The sequence below is a fragment of the Zingiber officinale genome, chromosome 2A (assembly GCF_018446385.1).
Source record: "Zingiber officinale cultivar Zhangliang chromosome 2A, Zo_v1.1, whole genome shotgun sequence".
Lineage (NCBI taxonomy): Eukaryota > Viridiplantae > Streptophyta > Magnoliopsida > Zingiberales > Zingiberaceae > Zingiber > Zingiber officinale.
In genome coordinates this window covers 28,399,841-28,420,460 of record NC_055988.1, presented here as the reverse complement: position 1 = coordinate 28,420,460, position 20,620 = coordinate 28,399,841, and the positions used below count along the sequence as shown (strand labels likewise).

At 40.4% G+C, this 20,620-nt stretch overlaps 1 protein-coding gene across 1 annotated transcript; it reads right to left on the bottom strand.

The window, feature by feature from the left end:
- Nucleotides 1-8,824: 8,824 nt before the first annotated feature.
- Nucleotides 8,825-9,517, bottom strand: LOC122043606 (extensin-like). The gene has a single exon (XM_042604217.1). It carries the CDS (start codon nucleotides 9,515-9,517, stop codon nucleotides 8,825-8,827), a length of 693 nt encoding a protein of 230 aa, XP_042460151.1.
- Nucleotides 9,518-20,620: the final 11,103 nt, after the last annotated feature.

Here is a 20,620-nt window from a genome sequence, read left to right as displayed (position 1 = left end):
CCTACTTTCATTTCTCTAGGATAACCCACAAACAAGTGAATTCCTGTCCAACTTATCATTGTCTCTCTTCAACATATGTGCTGGACTACCCGAATCCGAATATGCTTCAAAATAGGCTTACGCCTATTCAGCAATTCTATTTGAGTAGAGAGTTCTGACTTTGGAAGGTACTATGTTCACTTCCGTTTCCAGAGTATATCCTTAAAATGAATTTGGTAAAATAACTTATCATCAATCTACTTATTTCCATAAGAGTCCTATACCTTCTTTCCACTACACCATTCTGTAGAGGTGTACCAGGTGCAGTTAGTTGGGATTGAATCCCTACTTCTGATAAATGACTCCTAAATTCTCCCAAGAGGAACTTGCCACTACGATCTTACCGTAGTGTCTTGATACTTTTACTTTGTCGTTTCTCCACATCAGCCTCGTACTCTTTGAACTAATCAAAGCACTTAGACTTGCAGCACATCAAGTAAATATATCCGTAAAATAGATGAAATATTTGAAACAGCCTCTTGCCTGGATGCTCATAGGATCACACAAATCAGAATGAACAAATTCCAATATATCTTTGACTCCATACCCCTTAGACTTAAAAGCTTCTTGGTTATTTTTCCTTCCAAGTAAGACTCGTAGGTTGGAAAGATTTCCACTACTAATGAACCCAAAAGTTCATCAGCTACCAATGAATCCTACTCAAGTTAATATAACCTAGCCTTAGAAGCTAAAGATATAATTGGTTTATTTTCGAAGGTTACTTTCTCTTAAAGTTAGAAGATGTGTTACTGATTTCCATATGTTGCATCGTGAGAGTTATTGGATTTATAAATTGCCAACCAACGTACCAGAACAGATAACTTCCCTCTTTTTCTTAATAACAACTTTGTAATTAAAAGAGGCAGAATATCAAGTTCTTTGAATAGTTTAGAAACTGAAAACTAGTTCTTTCTAAACTTGGTGCGTAAAGACAATTACTCAAAAATCCATGTTTTATTCTTATCAAAAGATAAACATCTCCCACTGCAACAGCTACCATTTTTACAGTAGTGCCCATGTAGACGGTGTTTTAATTTTCATTTAGTTGCCGGGTTTCCTGGAAACCTGCAATGAATTGCGGACATAATTAATGGCATCTGTATCTACACTCCAGGTTCTGGTAGATAACACCACTAAACATGTTTCAACTAATGAATTAAATACACCTATATTGTTCTTAGTTCTATAAGAAGACAGTCTACCTTAATGTCCAAGTCCTATTTCCAATCATTACAATTGGGATTACTAAGTCTTTCTTATAGTATGACTACTAGGGGATTGACAAACATTTTAAATCCTAAGAATCACAAAAATACTTGGTCAAGATCAACTCCTTAAAAATCCCCATGAATTTTGTATGCCACGATAGTGTGGACGTATACAAAATCGAAGAGGAGATTTTATTCATTTTATTATCTCGTCAACTTTACTTTATGACGAATAAAATTAATAGTTGATCTGTCTTTAATTAAATATTTGGTCAAAAACTTTTGAATTTAAAAAAAATATTGATTTATCAAACAATATTATTTAAATTCACCAACACATCAAACACCGTGAATTTTGCATGCCACGTTAGTGTGGACGTATACAAATTCAATATTTGTAAAAGGAGGGTTTTAACCCATTAATTTTATTATCTTGTCAACCTAACTTTTTGACAAATAAAATTAATAGTTGGTATCATTTGGTCACACAAATAATAGCAGTGACTCCGATGGGGAGGATACTATTAGATGTGTCTAAGTGTATACCATTACTTGACACTAAGTCCATTAATAAGATTATGCCCCTTCCGTTGGGGAAGATCACACGCTCTTAATTAACTTCCTATAGTCATCCAAAAATGGAAGTATGTTCTAGTGATCCACAAACAAGCTCATCCGTTATGGAGGAAGGCACTCAGAGCCAACGCGCAAGCTTGTTTGCATCACTTACAAACCAATAATGGAGACCATGGGATTTACTTAAAAATCCCTCTCCCACTTAGTTATTTATAAATGAGGAATTTTAACTATGCTAGCCTACTAAATATGTAAACTAACATGCACACATAGCACAATATAAAAGCAATAAATAGAAAATCTAATTTTCAACTATTATGGCTTTTATCTCTTGTTGTCCTCCGTGTGTTGTCATCCCAAGCTGCTGCCATATTTGGCCACTGCCACCGGGTCTAGCTGTCGCATCCATCTTGCTCCTAGTTCCGCTGCGCCTCTGGTCCTTAGAAGGTTCCACGCTTTGCAAGATTCGATCCGCGACATAAATAGAATTTTACATTTTGATCCTATATTCCTCGAAGGAATGTACATGTAAACTAGATCGAACATAAAATAAAATTAACATCCATCGATCCTATATTCCATAAAAGGAATGTACATGTAACTAGATCAAAAATAAAATCCTAATAAAACTAAATACAGCTCCTGCTGTATTTTATAATACAATCATGCACACACAATAAAATGCCCTTGACATGTCCAAGGGTCCAATCACACACATAATAACTATAAGCCATAATAGTTGGATCCTGCATCCACAAAGTTAGCACATCCTACTATTATCCTGCCTAAATTATGTATGACATGTGCATAATTAAACTAATACCAAATACACAGAGGCAAAACCCTAGCTCTGATACCAATTGTTGGTTGCTACTCGGAAAACCTAGAGGTTCCACTGTACAAAAATTTTGTACAAAGGTCTGAACCTTTTCCTAGCTACCATGTGTTCTTTTAAATTAAATTTTGGATCGCCTGCGGAACTTAACACGTTTGATCCAAAACTTAATCTATTCGTTCTTTTAGGTTTTGACTTGGGTCTCCTGCGGAACTTAACATGTTCGACCCAAATCACCTTAAGTTATTAATTCCATTAAATATTAATTTCCATAATTGGTTCCCAGTACTGACGTGGCGAGGCACATGGCCTTCTTGGATATGGGAGCAACCACCACCGACTAGACAAAACCTTTTATGGAAAGCTAATATTTAATTTCCTAAAATAACTTTAGGTTAACCGAAAAGAACAATCAAATCACAAAGGGAAAAAAAAAATAAAAGAACACTATATCAAAAACAAATTCGAAACTCTAGAATCGTATGCCTCTTGTATTTAGTATTATTTCCAAAAATAACTAGTATGATGCGGAAACAAAAATTACTAGTTATACCTTTTAGAAAGACCTCTTGATCTTCTACCGTATTCCTCTTCTAACCTCGGACGTTGTGTGGGCAACGATCTTCCGAGATGAGAACCACCAAGCACCTTCTTCTTCCTTACAAGTTTCGGCCATCAAAACTTCTCCTAGGATGAAGAGGTTCGGCCACCACCACCATGCTCCAAGGGATGCTAGAAAAGAGGCTTCTTTTCTCTCCTTCTTCTCCTTCTTAGATCCGACCACCAAAGCTATCTCCACCATGAGAAGGTTTCGGCCACACAAAGGAGAGGAGAGGAAAGAAAGGGCCGGCCACACCCAAGGAGAAAAGAGAGGAAAAATAGAATAGAGTCGTTAGCATTGAAACCTCCTCTACCCCCTCTTTTATAATCCTTGATCTTGGCAAATAAGGAAAATTTAATAAAAACTTCCTTAATTCTTTTGCCATTGAAAAGGAAAATTTATTTAATTAAAATAATTTTCTCTTTTCAAATTATAATGGCCCTCTTCTCCCCAAAACAAGGAGAGTTTTAATTAAAACAAAATTAAAACTTCCTAATTTGTTTCTAGAAATTTATAAAATTTCTCCAATAATTTTAATCCCTTCATGATTGGTTAATAAAAAGAAATTTTATAAATTAAAATCTTTCTTTTAAACATGTGGATAATTTCCAAAAAGGAAAGTTATCTCTAAAAATTAAAATCTTCTTTCAATCTACAAATAAGGAAAGATATTAAATCTTTTCTTAATCTTTTGTAGAAACTAATAAAAGAGAATTTTTAATTTTTAAACTTTCTTTTAAATCATGAATATAATTAAAAGGAAAGTTTTTACCAAAATTAAAATCAACCTTTTAATCTACAAATAAGGAAAGAGATTTTAACTCTTCTCTTAATCTTTTGTAGAATCTTATAAAAGGAAGGATTTAAATTTTTAAACTCTCTTTTAAATTATATTATCCACATAAGAAAAATTTTAAAATTAAAATTCCTTTTTATTTTAATAGGGTCGGCCACATGAATTCACCCATGGCCGGCCCTAGCTTGGTCTCCAAGCTAGCTTGGCCGGCCCCTATAGGATGGGTAAGAAGGTGGGTATAGGTGGGTATAGTACTCTATAATTAAGAGGCTACGATAGGGACCGAGAGGAGGAATTGGTTTTGGTCTCCCGATGAAATTAAGCATCCCGTGTTCGCCCCGAACACATAACTTAATTTCATCAATAATAATTCATTCCACTAAAGAACTATTATTGAACTACCGCACCAATCCCAAATTACATTTTGGGCTCCTTCTTATTATGAGTGTGTTAGTCTCCCTGTGTTTAAGATAACAAATGTCCACTAATTAAGTAAGTTACTGACAACTCACTTAATTAATATCTAGCTCCAAGAGTAGTACCACTCAACTTCATCGTCATGTCGGACTAAGTCCACCTGCAGGGTTTAACATGACAATCCTTATGAGCTCCTCTTGGGGGCATTCTCAACCTAGATCACTAGGACACAGTTTCCTTCATAATCAACAACACACACTATAAGTGATATCATTTCCCAACTTATCGGGCTTATTGATTCATCGAACTAAATCTCACCCATTGATAAATTAAAGAAATAAATATCAAATATATGTGCTTGTTATTATATTAGGATTAAGAGCACACACTTCCATAATAACTGAGGTCTTTGTTCCTTCATAAAGTCAGTATAAAAGGAACGACCTCAAATGGTCCTACTCAATACACTCTAAGTGTACTAGTGTAATTATATGGTTAAGATAAACTAATACCTAATTACACTACGACCTTCCAATGGTTTGTTCCTTTCCATCTTGGTCGTGAGCTACTGTTTATAATTTATAAGGAACCGATAACATGATCTTCTGTGTGTGACACCACACACCATGTTATCTACAATATAAATTAATTTAACAACTACATTTATCATAAATGTAGACATTTGACCAATGTGATTCTTATTTCTAGATAAATGTTTATACCAAAAGTTAGGCTTTTAGTATACATCCTAACAATTGGCATTATATGCATGATGCATTTATTGATTGTGTTTGTGTTTGCTGCATTTATATGCTGCATATTGTTTGGGTGCCTATGATTGACATGCATACAGGATTTCTATACCTCTCGGACTGTTTGTCCTTATACTAGGTCCTGGTTAGTACGATTTTCTCCTGTTTACTTCAGTTGCATTTTATCCTTCTTATATCAGGAGACTGTACGCATGATTAGTGCTAGATGTTAATTCCTTACTATGTATATCAGTTGTACCTGCTGAGCGTTGGACTCACCATGCCTTCATTGTTGATATTTTTCAGGTTGATGCTGTCAGGAGAGAGTTCCAATTGCTGGTCCCCTGCAGACCATGAAAATGCTGGATGATCTTTTAGTTTTATTGTTTTGACTATGTCCGACTTATTCTGGTTTTGATACTATGGATTTTTTTGATACTATGGATCTGGTATGAATGTATGTGTCGATGGTTTTGGTGTTTGGATATGTTTTACTACATGCCTGTCTGGACGGCAGAAGAGGTAAGCTGATCTTATTGTCGGATTTGAGCTTTACGAGTGTAGTTGAGTAGGGTTGTTTTTGAGTCCTATTTCTGTTTCAGTTTGTTATCTATTAAACTACGTGGAATGTCTTTGTGTTATATTTTATTTCTATTATTATTCCTGCCGCATGTAGCTGAGGTATATGAGATGTAGAAAGTTTCAGATTGTCCGCTGTACAGGGGAGATGCTGCCGAAATTTCTTCGGACAGGGACTCCTCCGGGGCGTGACAGTACAACAATTAAAGTGCTACCAAATATTATACCGACAATAAGGAAATCTGAAATTGAGAACTTCTGGTCGTCGAAGTAGTGTTAGGACTTTGCATAATCGATTTGTTAGCCGCACACGAAAGAAGTATTGAAAGTTACTATTGTTACTTTGCCTCTACTTGAATCAGGCTTAAATAAGCTATTGAGGGTGCCTCTAACCTCCATAGGAGGCATCTTCAGCAAGGATGCTTATCCCAGTTTCCGCGGTGTCGATAATCTCCGATGCCTACGCTGCTTATCCACCCGAAGGCGTCTCTAAGCTCCATGGAGGGGGCCCTCCATTCAACGTTCAAGGCGCCTTCGATCTCCTTGGAAGGTGCCTTCACTCCTTGCTACACAAGGCTTTCATCCAAGGCACCCGAGGCACCTCCAAGCTCCATGCAGGGCGCCTCGGGTACTGTTCATTTGAGACTTCCCTTAGGCAACTTCATTCCTGCAAGGTATTTTAGTCCACAAACAAAGTATATCCTAAAAAAGCAAGTTAGCACAATAATATAAGATAAATATAAGTATTTAACAGTCATTGGACAGTCCGATTTTGACTTCGGATTTTCCTCTGAAAACCCTAGGACCTAGAGTCCTTGACTCTAGGATTTTGCCTGAAGCCCTTGACCCACCAAGACTTTCCGCCTAGGGTTACCATCCCTTAGGACCTAGGATTACCGCCCCCTAGGGTTTTTGACCTGCCTAATCGCAGCTAGGACTTTTCATCACCTAGGATTACCATCCCCTAGGACCTAAGGTTACCACCCCCTTGGGTTTTCCACCTGCCTAGAATCCACTAGGGCTTTTGCCTAAGAACACTTAGGACTTTCTTGCAATCTCATTCAAACTTGTCAGACAACAAATAACCTTAACTTTGAACCCTTTGACACAATTAAAACGCAGGTTCGATCGCCTGGTGCTTCCCACACCAACAGAAGCTTTATAGGGCCGAGTGCCTCTAAGTTCGGTCGGGCTTTGCTCGTCTGAGCGTATACAAGCATGTTTCTACTTGTTCATCCTCCGCTCGATCATTCATATACTAGAAATTTTATAGGGCCCAGCACCTCTAAGCTCGGTCGGGCATTGCTCGTCCGAGCGCATTTAGAGATCTTTTTATTTGGTCAACTTTTGCCTTATTAATCATACATTCAACCGGCTATGAGCACCCCCTTCTTCCTCTCATCCTTGACCTCCATCCGAGGGGCCGGCTTATCATAACCTATATCTATAAACTTATAGCTCAATGCATTCGAGAGAAGGAGAGACTACGGTGTGAGACATCTAAGAATGTTCACCTAACAATCGGTTCTCAATGTTCAAGCAAGAAATAAAAGAGGATCAATAATAAAGGAAAAGGAAAATAAACTGTAAATTTTAGGGGTCATGTCCATAAGGAGCATAACAAATAAGATAAGAATTTGACTTGTCAAAGAAGCTGAGCTCCTTGGGCGAACATCTTTCATGCGATCCTGTATATCTGTCAAAGGTGAGTTAAATGATCTTGTCCCTTTCTATTACAAAATATGAAGAATCCGTTAATGCTAACCAATAACTTCACGACGATGCAGATTGGTAAAGAATGACGGAGGTTTGATTTTGATGAGTTTGATTTTTAGTTATGGTAAAATATTTTTAATATTTATATTTAAATCATATGGGGATGTAGCTCAAATGGTAGAGTGCTCGCTTAGCATGCGAGAGGTATGGGGATCGATACCCCGTATCTCCATTTTATTATTTTTAATAATATTTAATTCTGCGATCATCTTCCTCCTCCCTCTTCGGTCATCGTCCTCCTCCTTTGCCCAGTCATCTCCCACCAAGTAGCCGACCTTTGACACCTAAGTATCATTATTTTATTTTATTTTTAATAATGTTTATTATTTTTAATAATATTTAATTCTGCGCTCGTCTTCCTCCTCCCTCTTCGATCATCGTCCTCCTCCTTTGCCTAGTCATCTCCCACCAAGTAGCCGACCTTTGACACCTAGGTATCATTATTTTATTTATTTTTAATAATGTTTAATTATGCCCGTCTTCCTCCCTCTTCGGTCGTCGCCCTCCTCCTCTGCCCAGCCATCGCCCACCAAGTAGCTCGTCCGACTACTATTTTGGCCAGGGTAAAGGCATTAACTTGCTTTGCCATTGTTGTGCCCAGCGCTCTTCTTGTCTTTCAATGGGGCGGGCCTTTGACACCTCAAAGAAGAACAATGTCAAACATCATCAATTAATTTCCTTGATATATACTCTCCTCGAGCTTGAAACAAAATAGGCACTCTCTATCTTCCCAATTTGGAATTTTTGTTGAATATATGTGAATGAAGAAGAGGTGGAAAGGAAAGAAGTTTCATTATGAATCCACATGCATTGATGATGTGAACAAATACATGAGAGTAAAATTCTCTCATGCGTGGGTGCACAAGGGTACAAATTTATAGTTCGGATTACATTAAATTAAGTTGGCTTATGTGCGAGCATGATTCAATGCACACTTAATGCCAAACCAATCGAAATAAAAACTTATCCAAATAAATAAACAAATATTTTACCTCATAAATATATCAAGATATGAATTGAATATCGCAGAGTAGGGCAATTAAAGGAGATCAATTCTTTTAACAAACAGCACACACTTTATTCTCATTATTCATCCCAATACATTATATATTATATATATTATAGATCGTAGCTCAAACACATGCACGTGTACAAACTCAGTACTCAAGTTATTAATTAGAGGATCTCAAGTTGAACCATTCGCAGATATATATATATCTGTCTGGTAGCTTCAGCATCCGCTGACTAACCGGTCGCCCGGCTGGAACTGCGTGCAGCTTTACCGAAGGAGGACGCCGCCCCCTTCTTGAACCTTTCGTGTAACTGCTGCCCGTGCACATGACCCTCCACGTCCGCCGCCAGCCCTTCTCTCGCTGCCGCCTTCTGCTTCTTCTTTCTCTTCTGTAGGAAACAGAACACGGCCGCCGCAAGGAAACCGAGGAGGACAAGGCCGCCGAGGGTGGCTACCACCACGATGACCACGGTGTGGTTTGGGCCCGGCGGTGGCGGCGGCGGAACTAGCGGTGCAACTGGAGCCGGCGGCGGTGGCAGTTTGGGAGTGGGAGGTGGCGGTGGCTTAACACTAGGAGGCGGCGGGGGGATTCGTTGTGGCGGCGGTGGCAGTTTGGGAGTGGGAGGTGGCGGTGGCTTAACACTAGGAGGCGGCGGGGGGCTTCGTTGTGGCGGCGGTGGTGGCTTTACACTAGGAGGCGGCGGTGGCAGCATGGGAGTGGGAGCCGGAGGTGGCGGTGGCTTTACATTCGGAGGCGGCGGTGGAAGTTTGGGAGTGGGAGCCGGAGGCGGCGGAGGGTTCCCTCGAGGCGGCGGCGGTGGTGGGTTCACGATGGGAGTGGGAGGCGGGGGACTTTGACGTGGTGTGGGAGGAGGTGACGTGGGTGGTTGCCTTGCGGGGGGCGGAGGAGGAGATCGGAAGGCCATTGATGGTTTGGGAAGGGACTTGCGATGAGGAGATCACGATTGCTCGAGGTGGTATTTATAGTAAGTACGTAGTAGCCGTACGTGGAGGGTGATGATATATCCAATTGTTGGCGTCGACTGTTGAGAAGCTGGTTTCATGCAAGCTCATGACTTGGCTCCCATGCCAAGGCTTTTGCTCATATATCACTAGCTCTTGCTTCCATCAATGTACATACATACAACCAATCATCATCTTCATTATCACCATCGATTGACTATTACTTTGCTCACTTGGGAGTAAAGAAAACTATTTTTTTGACACTTCTCTTCTGCCTTTTGCCCATTTGCCATAGCAAAGTTTAAGAGATACGTACATTTCAGATACTGTTTTTGTTTCGTATTCTTCTTTCTTCAACTGCCACAGTGTAATCATAACTTAGATGAATAAATCATGTTTCAAGTTTAAAAAATTTCTTCCCATTGAGCAACAGTAGTAATTCTATATGCTATTCATGTATTAGGAAAATAATTTATTTTTTATATAAAATATAAATATAAATTATTAAAATAAAAATATATACATGAATACATCCTTCTCATTTTTTTCTACAACAACTATTGATTATCAATTTTTTTGCAAGAGTTGAATTTATGGATAAATTACAAACATTATTTTATATACATGCATTTGGATTTTATGGATCAACATGGTTGCAGGATCTATTGAGATTGATTCTATCTTTAGTTATCAATCTTTCTTTCATTCCTAACTACTTTGTAAAAGAATATTTCAATTATATACAGAGACTTCAAATCAACTTCATATAGAGTCATGTTGCATTTGTTTCTTCAACCTCAAGGAATTGTGTGCTTTTAATTTGATGTGTCCAAAACTATATCCTAAATCTAGCTTTCCAACATTCTTATTGCAACATCTTTATTCCCTTCTCGCTCCAATAGTAGGCCGATTAATCTCCTTTCTTAGGTTGTGACTTAAGATAAAAATAACAGATCCGTTGGATCTATAAGCAGTCTTTCTTTGTGTGAATATTCATAATACTTTCATCATAAAGACACGTACTCTATTTCATATTTTAATTTCTCCTCGTCTTTAAGATAACATTGGTCTCTCCATGCCATTGACAAATTCTTAGAGTTGTATGCATTATTCGATTATCTTATCTACAACTATGATTGGTATAGGAAAAATGGATAATCATAACATTAAGCCCCTTGTAGTATCGATCTGATAAATTCAACTCTTGTCGCATATGATAGCTTCTTAGTTGCCTTAGATTAATGTATGTTACAATTCAACAGATAAATTTGAATTTAATTTTTAGAAATTCAGATCTTTTTTCTCTATCTCCGACTACATGATTGTCCAATAGATTATATGTCTGGTTTGTTTTTTGATGTGATTGCTAAGTTTGTCTCATAGTTGAAGGTTCATGGCTGAGGTGAGTATTATTTGTATTTTTTTTCACAGTGGAATTAGCTTTTGGTGGCTCCAAGGAATGTGGTATGGAAAGAACTAAAAACCAATTAGGTAAAACTTGTATGCACAGATTATATTTAGTAGAAATAAATATAAATACATATGTTACTTGATTCATATAGGTAGGAACTAGCCTTCTTTCTCAAGGAGAAATTTCACATTGCATCTGGAATTTCTCATTATCAAAAGAACTCTATGAGAAAGCACTCTTGACTTCATAGACCAAAATAATATTGAGCACGTCTTATCTAGCATCTACCAATATGGTGCCTCAAGAAGTTACAATTAGCATAGTATGCATGTGCCTTGGGACAATTCCTATCTCATTCTAGGTATGGTCATGCTTATGGCTAACACCACGATACTAAGATAGTGATTATCCTGTGGGCTAACAAGAGGAGGATTGAAGAGAAAGTAAAAAGAGATAATCATTATCTTTCAAATCTTTTCGAAAAAAGAAATTTTATTTAATAATCAAGGATTATATATCCCTTAAACAACTAAACATATATTTATATAAACTCTATAATCTAACCTAAATAAAGGAAAGAAATCATAATATATAGACTCGAATTCCTATCCTGTAAAAAAGGGGGGAAAAATCTAAAAGAAAGAAAAATTATTAAAATAAATTCATTTGATTTTAGGTTTAAGTTTAATTTTTAAATTATGTTTTAAGTTTAGTTTTAATTTTAAATTTTAAATTTTAACTTTAATTTTTAATTTTAGGTTTATCTATTGAGATTGATTCTACCTTTAGTTGTCAATCTTTCTTTCACTCCTAACTACTTTGTGAAAGAATATTTCAATGATATACTGAGACTTCAAATCAACTTCATACAGGGTCATGTTGCATTTGTTTCTTCAACCTCAAGGAATTGTGTGCTTTTAATTTGATGTGTCCAAAAATATATCCTAAGTCTAGCTTTCCAACATTCTGTTGGATCGAGACGCGCTAGAGGGGGGGGTGAATAGCGCTCGTGGCTATTTCGTTTTACGAAATCTCGAAATCGTAAGAACTTGAGTAATGCAGCGGAATAAAAACAGACACAGAGAACACTGAGAATTTACTTCGTTCGGAGCCTGTGACGACTCCTACTCGAAGGCCCGCGATCCTTGATCGCTTTCGGTGGGCAACAACTATAAGTTCGTTAAGAGTATTACAAACTAATTACAATTCAAAGCTGTAGAAAGATTATACCGACAACAAAAAGATTAAATCCGAAGCTCCGGGTTGTCGGGGTGTCGTTGCAGCACTTCTGGATTGAGTCGTTAGCAGCTTGTCGCAAGGAGATTGCTTAGATGATTGTTGTTTTTTGAAGCTGCACCTCGACCCTTCTTTTATATGAAATTCCGGGCGCCTGGATTCCTTCCGGGCGCCTGGAGTGTGACGTGGCCAACCAACCAAGATGCTCCACGTGGCGAAGTCGCGGCAGGGATAAAGTTTGGTCCCGGGCGCCCGGACCACCTTTTTCCAGCAAGTTCCTCACCTGCAAACAAAGGTTAGTCCGAGCAAAATCCCCTGCAAGACAGTGTTAGAATAAGATAAAACATTGTAAAGAAGAATTGATAGTCTTCGGACTATCCGAGTCTGACTTCGGATTTCCAACCGGAAATCCTAGGTCGACCCGTCGTTTACTGTTCCCTCTACGGGGAACGCGTCCTCACCTACTCCACTCAGGAGATTTACCTGTTGCCAGTCGATCCTCCAGATCTACTGGACTTTTGCTCAGCACTCGATGCTTCCGGACTTTCTGCTGGACATCCGCTTCCCGGCTAGTCCAGACTTTCACCTGGTTCGCGACACCAGGACTTTCCACCTAGGGTTACCACTGTTGGGATCGATGGTCCTCGGCTAGAGAGGGGGGTGTGAATAGCCGCCCCAAATCGTTCGCGTTTCTTTCTACAAACTAGGGTTAGCGCAGCGGAAATAAGAACAAGAAACGAAAACAAGAAGATCAAACCTCAACGCGTCGATGTAACGAGGTTCGGAGATAAACTCCTACTCCTCGGCGTGTCCGTAAGGTGGACGAGCCCTATCAATCCGTCGGTGGATGAGTCCCCGGAGAACCGGCTAATAATCACTCCTTCTGGGTGGAGAAACCTCGCCACAAAGTTTTGCAAAAGCAATACAAGAAGGAGTATACAGCAAGAAGCAAAATACAATACAACTGTAAAACCTTCACTTACTTGCCTTCTCTTCGACTGGATGAAGCAGCAGCTTCAAGCGACGCCTACAACAGCAGGAAACCAGTCGTAGAAGCTCACACGAAGCTTCGGAACTCAACAAAGCTCAAGAGCACAACAGCAGCTCAGTAGAAAGAAGAGGAAGAAGAAGTTGTCGCGCAGCAGCAACCCTCGACCCCTTTATACCTGCGAAGAAGACAGCGAAGAAACTAGCCGTTGCGTCGCAACGGCTAGAACTCTGATCGGTCTACGGACCGATCAGGACCTGTGCTGATCGGTCCCCAGACCGATCAGTCAGTGCACAGAGCCTACTGTGCGTACTCTGATCGGTCTGTGGACCGATCAGGACACAGCTGGATCGGTCCACAGACCGATCCCAACTCTGGCTGTGCTTCCGCGACATCGTCTCCTGATCGGTCCCCAGACCGATCAGGACATGGCCTGATCGGTCTGTGGACCGATCAGCCTGCCTTTCTTTTCGCCTCTGTTCGCTTGCTGATCGGTCACCAGACCGATCAGAGCAAACAAGGTATCACTGGATCGGTCTGGTGACCGATCGCAAGCGTATCACTGGATCGGTCTGGTGACCGATCCAGAGCTTGGTTTTTGCCCAAACCAAGTCCCAAGACTTCCAAACCAATATCCGGTCAACCTTGACCTATTGGTACTTCATCCCTAGCATCTGGTCACTCCCTTGACCTGCTAGAACTCCCTGCCAAGTGTCCGGTCAATCCCTTTGACCTACTTGGACTTTCCAACACCAGAAGTCCGATCATCCCTGATCCATCTGGATTTTCCCTTGCCCGGCTTTACTCACCAGGACTTTCCAACTGCCTAACATCCCAGTTAGGACTTTCCCACTGCCTGGCTTCACTCACCAGGACTTTCCCCGTGCCAAGTCTCCATACTTGGACTTTTTCAGTGCCAAGTCTCCATACTTGGACTTTTCCAGTGCCAAGTCTCCATACTTGGACTTTTCGCGTGCCAAGCTCCCTGCTTGGACTTTTCCGTGCCAAGTCTCCATACTTGGACTTTTCCAGTGCCAAGCTCCCTACTTGGACTTTTCCCGAATCAGGTCAACCAGGTCAACCCTGACCTACGGTTGCACCAATAATCTCCCAAACATCTATCCTTGTCCCACATCAAGAATAGAACTCTCTCACGAGTGTCAAACATCAACATGCAACACAACTAGGTCAACCTTGACCTAAGGTTGCACCGACAATCTCCCCAAGTCAAACATCAAAATACAACTCGAGTCACGTCAACTCGAGTCGGGTCAACCAGGTCAACCTTGACCTAAGGTTGCACCAACAATCTCCCCCTTTTTGATATTTGACAAAACCATAATCAAGTTAGGTTAACCCGATAACCTAACTTAGGTTTTCAATCATCTTCCAATGTCCAATGTTCTTTCCTTGAACATTCTCTGGACATTCTCCCCTTAGGTTAACCCAATAACCTAACTTGGGCTCTCCAATAATTCTCCCCCTTTTTGACACACATCAAAAAGAATTCCAATGTTCTTCCTTGAACATTCCTTGACATTCTTTCCCTAGCTTAGGTTAACCCGATAACCTAACTTGGGTTCTCCAATAATTCTCCAATGAATACTCTCCCCTTTTTGACATACATCAAAAAGACAAAGGAGAGTATCAAGGTCAAGAGTTTCTTCCTAATGAAAGTCCCATACCTTTCATTGAAACTCTTAATTTCCCCCCTTGATACTAAACTCAACAATCAACTTAGTGATAATCCCATATCACTAATCCTCAAGAGTCTTAAGGAGTACAAACTCCCCCTAAAAGTCAACTCCTCTTGACAATTAGGTAAGACTCCCCCTAGAGGTCAACTCCCCCTTGACCATTGCACCAACAATGTCTTTGAGAGTTCCAAACCTTAGAAATCCACAAAACCCAACTTCCAGCTGAAATTTCAGACCAACAGCTGAAAAATCAGAAACGGCACGCCCTGATCGGTCCCCAGACCGATCAGCCCTTCACCGATCGCCCTCGTGATCGGTCACCAGACCGATCAGAACTTCCCTGGATCGGTCCGGTGACCGATCCACACTCTGAAATCAGAGATTTCTGATTTCCCTTCCCGGAAATTCAGAAACTCCTAAAAAATTTCAGAAAATTCGAAAAAATGTGAAATTTTGAGGATACATTCCTCATAACATATACTATCATGGAAAAATAGTTTTCTATGAGAATAACTTCCATTTTCAAATCTTGATACAAAATTCAAAAATTTTGAAATAATTCAAAGTTAAGTCAACTTTGTATCACAATGTTCAATGATGAATGCTATCACTAGGAAAGCTTCATCAAGGTTTTTCAAAACAATTTTGAAATGATTTCAAACCCTTTAATTTGGGACCACAATCTTAGGGCTATATGTACATGACTTGTACACAAGCTTTCCCTATGATCCTCCTTTTCTTGAATTAGGCTCATCTAGGTACAAAAACTATGCACCTTGATCCTAACTCATGATCCTAATATCTCACACACATCTAAGGTGTATCAAACCACATTCAAGTCAATTTGATGTGAGATATGGGTTAAGGTCAACTTAGGCTAAGTTCTCATGCATTTTCTAAACTACACTTTGATCTCAATACCAAAATGTGTTTTTATCCTTAAATCAATTTCATTGATTCTTAATGCAAGAGATGATGACATGACATAAATTAATAACATAAATGAAAACATGTGCCAATGTCATGATGTCATGGCATAAAGTTTGAAACGAAACTAACACATGACATATAGATAACCTAAGCATTATCATGACATTTCAAATGATAATAAAATAAGTATGATGTCATGGCATGGCATATGGCAACCAATCATGGGAAGTTAGCACAAATAAAATGCCTAAATTCCCTATCTAAGTATCCTTAGCCTTAGCTAACTTAGAATCTAACCCTAGATTGCCCATATATCCCTTAGAGAAAACCAAAATCTCAATTATGGTATTTCTCTAGGTTTTCTTAAATTGTGCCAAATAAGATTGAAATCGATATTTTTCAAATATGGCACAATTTACTCTTTAAGGAGTAAATAATAATTCTTTTTCATTTTCAAAGGTTATCAAAACCTTGAAAATGCTCCTTGAGTGTCAATTTCCTCAAAGTTGGGTTAACTACCCTTCTTATTGGAGTTGACACTCTCTAACCCATCTATGGGGTAGAGAAAATGCTCCTAGGAACCCAATACCTACTTGAGCTCATTGGGTTCACTAAATATTCACTAGGGATAACTTCCCTAGCAACCCTCCTAATGACCCTCTTAGGCTTTAAAGCCTTGGCCATTTGGGACTCATCAAGATCAACTCTAGGGGTGACTTCCCTTGTGACCTTGGTGTTGGTCTTCCTAGCCCTAGGTTTTGTTCCATAATCGAATGGAACATCATGATATGTGGGCTTGACCATTTGAGACTTAGGTTTGTGACTCAAACCTTTCTTGTCCTTGGACTTTTGACCCTTAGGCCCTAGAGTTGACTTCTCTAAACTTTTAAGGGCCTTTTCTAGGGTATCAAGCCTTGACCTCAAGACTTGATTCTCCTTTTCTAATACCTCAATTTTTGATTTATCACTCTTCCTTGAGGTATTCCTAGGCATATGTCTAGTTGATTTAGGGTTTCTACCTAGGTTTTCTTAACCTTAGAAGTGTTAATCCTAGGGTTAGCATTCCTAGTAGTATCCCTATCTAGGCTAACATGTTTAGCTCCTAAGCACATGTATTGGTTCCTAAAGTTAACATGCTTATCATTATTAACAATTGCAACAAAACTACTAGCATGAGTTTTATTAGAATTGCAATAATGAACCTTAGAGGTTACCTTAGGGTTTGCCTTAGCTCCCCCTATCGATGTGCATCCCTTGTCCTTGTGAGGTTTCCTCCTCTTCGGACATTGGCTCCTATAGTGTCCCCGTTGCTTGCATTGAAAGCACACCATGTGCTTCTTGCCTTTGCGTGTTGGGACTCTGGCTTCCTTGACCTTTGGTGCCGGTGGAGTCTTCCTAACTCTCTTTGGACATTTGCTCTTGTAATGTCCACACTCCCTACACTCAAAGCATATTATATGTAACTTATTTGAAATTGAGATGCTTGAGTTACCTAGGTTTGGGGATGGGTGTGAGCTTTCTTCTTCAACCCTTCCGGAGGTGGAAACTTCTTCTTCTTGCTCCGAACATGAACAAGAGGAACTCTCCTCCTCTTCTTCCTTGGATATTGAGTAGCCCTCAACTTCCAATTCGCTCCCTCCATGATGTGAGCTACTTGGCTCACTAGGCTCCTCTTCATGGCTTGAGGTGGAGCTCTCCTCATGGTACTTGGCCAAGTTGTTCCACAACTCCTTGGCATTGTTGTATCCTATCTTACACAAAATGTTAGTAGGCAATGAAAATTCAATTATTCTCGTTACCTCTTCGTTGATTTCGGATTTGTGAATTTGTTCTCTTGTCCACTCCTTCTTCTCAAGTGGTTTTCCTTTCTTGTCCACCGGAGGAATAAAGCCTTCTTGTACACAAAACCAATTCATTATGTTAGTCATAAGAAAGTACTTCATCCTTACCTTCCAATACGCGAAGTCACCGCATTCGTAGAAGGGTGGAATTGTGACGTCTTCTCCATAGAGATCCATTCTCTAGCTTTGCTCCCACGGGTGTTGATCCGACGAAGAGCGGCCTCGCTCTGATACCACTTGTTGGGATCGATGGTCCTCGGCTAGAGAGGGGGGTGTGAATAGCCGCCCCAAATCGTTCGCGTTTCTTTCTACAAACTAGGGTTAGCGCAGCGGAAATAAGAACAAGAAACGAAAACAAGAAGATCAAACTTCAACGCGTCGATGTAACGAGGTTCGGAGATAAACTCCTACTCCTCGGCGTGTCCGTAAGGTGGACGAGCCCTATCAATCCGTCGGTGGATGAGTCCCCGGAGAACCGGCTAATAATCACTCCTTCTGGGTGGAGAAACCTCGCCACAAAGTTTTGCAAAAGCAATACAAGAAGGAGTATACAGCAAGAAGAAAAATACAATACAACTGTAAAACCTTCACTTACTTGCCTTCTCTTATTGGATGAGCGGCTTGCGGCGCCTACAACAATAGAAACGGTCGTGAAGCTCACGAAGCTTGAACTCAACAAAGCTCAAAACAACTCGGAGAAAGAAGAGGAAGAAGAAGTTGTCGCGCAGCAGCAACCCTCGACCCCTTTATACTGCGAAGAAGACGGCGAAGAAACTAGCCGTTGCGTCACAACGACGCCCGATCGGTCTACGGACCGATCGGGCTATCTGATCGGTCCCCGACCGATCGATTAGTGCACGAACCTTGTGCGTACTACGTCGATGCGTGGACCGATCGAGCTCTGGATCGGTCCACGACCGATCCCAACTCTGTGCTTCCACGACATCGTCTCTGATCGGTCCCAGGCCGATCGGGACATTGATCGATGCGTGGACCGATCACCTGCCTTCTTTCGCCTCTGTTTGCTCGATCGGTCACCGTCGATATCAACAGAGTTTTGTTCGATATCGATCGGTCACGGACCGATCGAGCAAACAGTATCCGGATCGGATGCGGTGACCGATCGAGCTATTTTGCCCAAACCAAGTCCCAAGACTTCTAAACCAATATCCGGTCAACCTTGACCTATTGGTACTTCATCCCTAGCATCTGGTCACTCCCTTGACCTGCTAGAACTCCCTGCCAAGTGTCCGGTCAATCCCTTTGACCTACTTGGACTTTCCAACACCAGAAGTCCGATCATTCCTGATCCATCTGGATTTTCCCTTGCCCGGCTTTACTCACCAGGACTTTCCAACTGCCTAACATCCCAGTTAGGACTTTCCCACTGCCTGGCTTCACTCACCAGGACTTTCCCCGTGCCAAGTCTCCATACTTGGACTTTTTCAGTGCCAAGTCTCCATACTTGGACTTTTCCAGTGCCAAGTCTCCATACTTGGACTTTTCGCGTGCCAAGCTCCCTGCTTGGACTTTTCCGTGCCAAGTCTCCATACTTGGACTTTTCCAGTGCCAAGCTCCCTACTTGGACTTTTCCCGAATCAGGTCAACCAGGTCAACCCTGACCTACGGTTGCACCAATAATCTCCCAAACATCTATCCTTGTCCCACATCAAGAATAGAACTCTCTCACGAGTGTCAAACATCAACATGCAACACAACTAGGTCAACCTTGACCTAAGGTTGCACCGACAATCTCCCAAGTCAAACATCAAAATACAACTCGAGTCACGTCAACTCGAGTCGGGTCAACCAGGTCAACCTTGACCTAAGGTTGCACCAACAATCTCCCCCTTTTTGATGTTTGACAAAACCATAATCAAGTTAGGTTAACCCGATAACCTAACTTAGGTTTTCAATCATCTTCCAATGTCCAATGTTCTTTCCTTGAACATTCTCTGGACATTCTCCCCTTAGGTTAACCCAATAACCTAACTTGGGCTCTCCAATAATTCTCCCCCTTTTTGACACACATCAAAAAGAATTCCAATGTTCTTCCTTGAACATTCCTTGACATTCTTTCCCTAGCTTAGGTTAACCCGATAACCTAACTTGGGTTCTCCAATAATTCTCCAATGAATACTCTCCCTTTTTGACAAACATCAAAAAGACAAAGGAGAGTATCAAGGTCAAGAGTTTCTTCCTAATGAAAGTCCCATACCTTTCATTGAAACTCTTAATTTCCCCCCTTGATACTAAACTCAACAATCAACTTAGTGATAATCCCATATCACTAATCCTCAAGAGTCTTAAGGAGTACAAACTCCCCCTAAAAGTCAACTCCTCTTGACAATTAGGTAAGACTCCCCCTAGAGGTCAACTCCCCCTTGACCATTGCACCAACAATGTCTTTGAGAGTTCCAAACCTTAGAAATCCACAAAACCCAACTTCCAGCTGAAATTTCAGACCAACAGCTGAAAAATCAGAAACTGGCACGCACTGATCGGTCCCCAGACCGATCAGAATCCCCCTGGATCGGTCCCCAGATCGCACTGGATCGTCACTGATCGGTCACCAGACCGATCAGAACTTCCCTGGATCGGTCCGGTGACCGATCCACACTCTGAAATCAGAGATTTCTGATTTCCCTTCCCGGAAATTCAGAAACTCCTAAAAAATTCCAGAAAATTCGAAAAAATGTGAAATTTTGAGGATACATTCCTCATAACATATACTATCATGGAAAAATAGTTTTCTATGAGAATAACTTCCATTTTCAAATCTTGATACAAAATTCAAAAATTTTGAAATAATTCAAAGTTAAGTCAACTTTGTATCACAATGTTCAATGATGAATGCTATCACTAGGAAAGCTTCATCAAGGTTTTTCAAAACAATTTTGAAATGATTTCAAACCCTTTAATTTGGGACCACAATCTTAGGGCTATATGTACATGACTTGTAC

Coding starts and splice junctions, on each gene's coding strand:
- LOC122043606 (XM_042604217.1), bottom strand. CDS start 9,517: ATGGCCTTCCGATCTCCTCCTCCGCCCCCCGCAAGGCAACCACCCACG.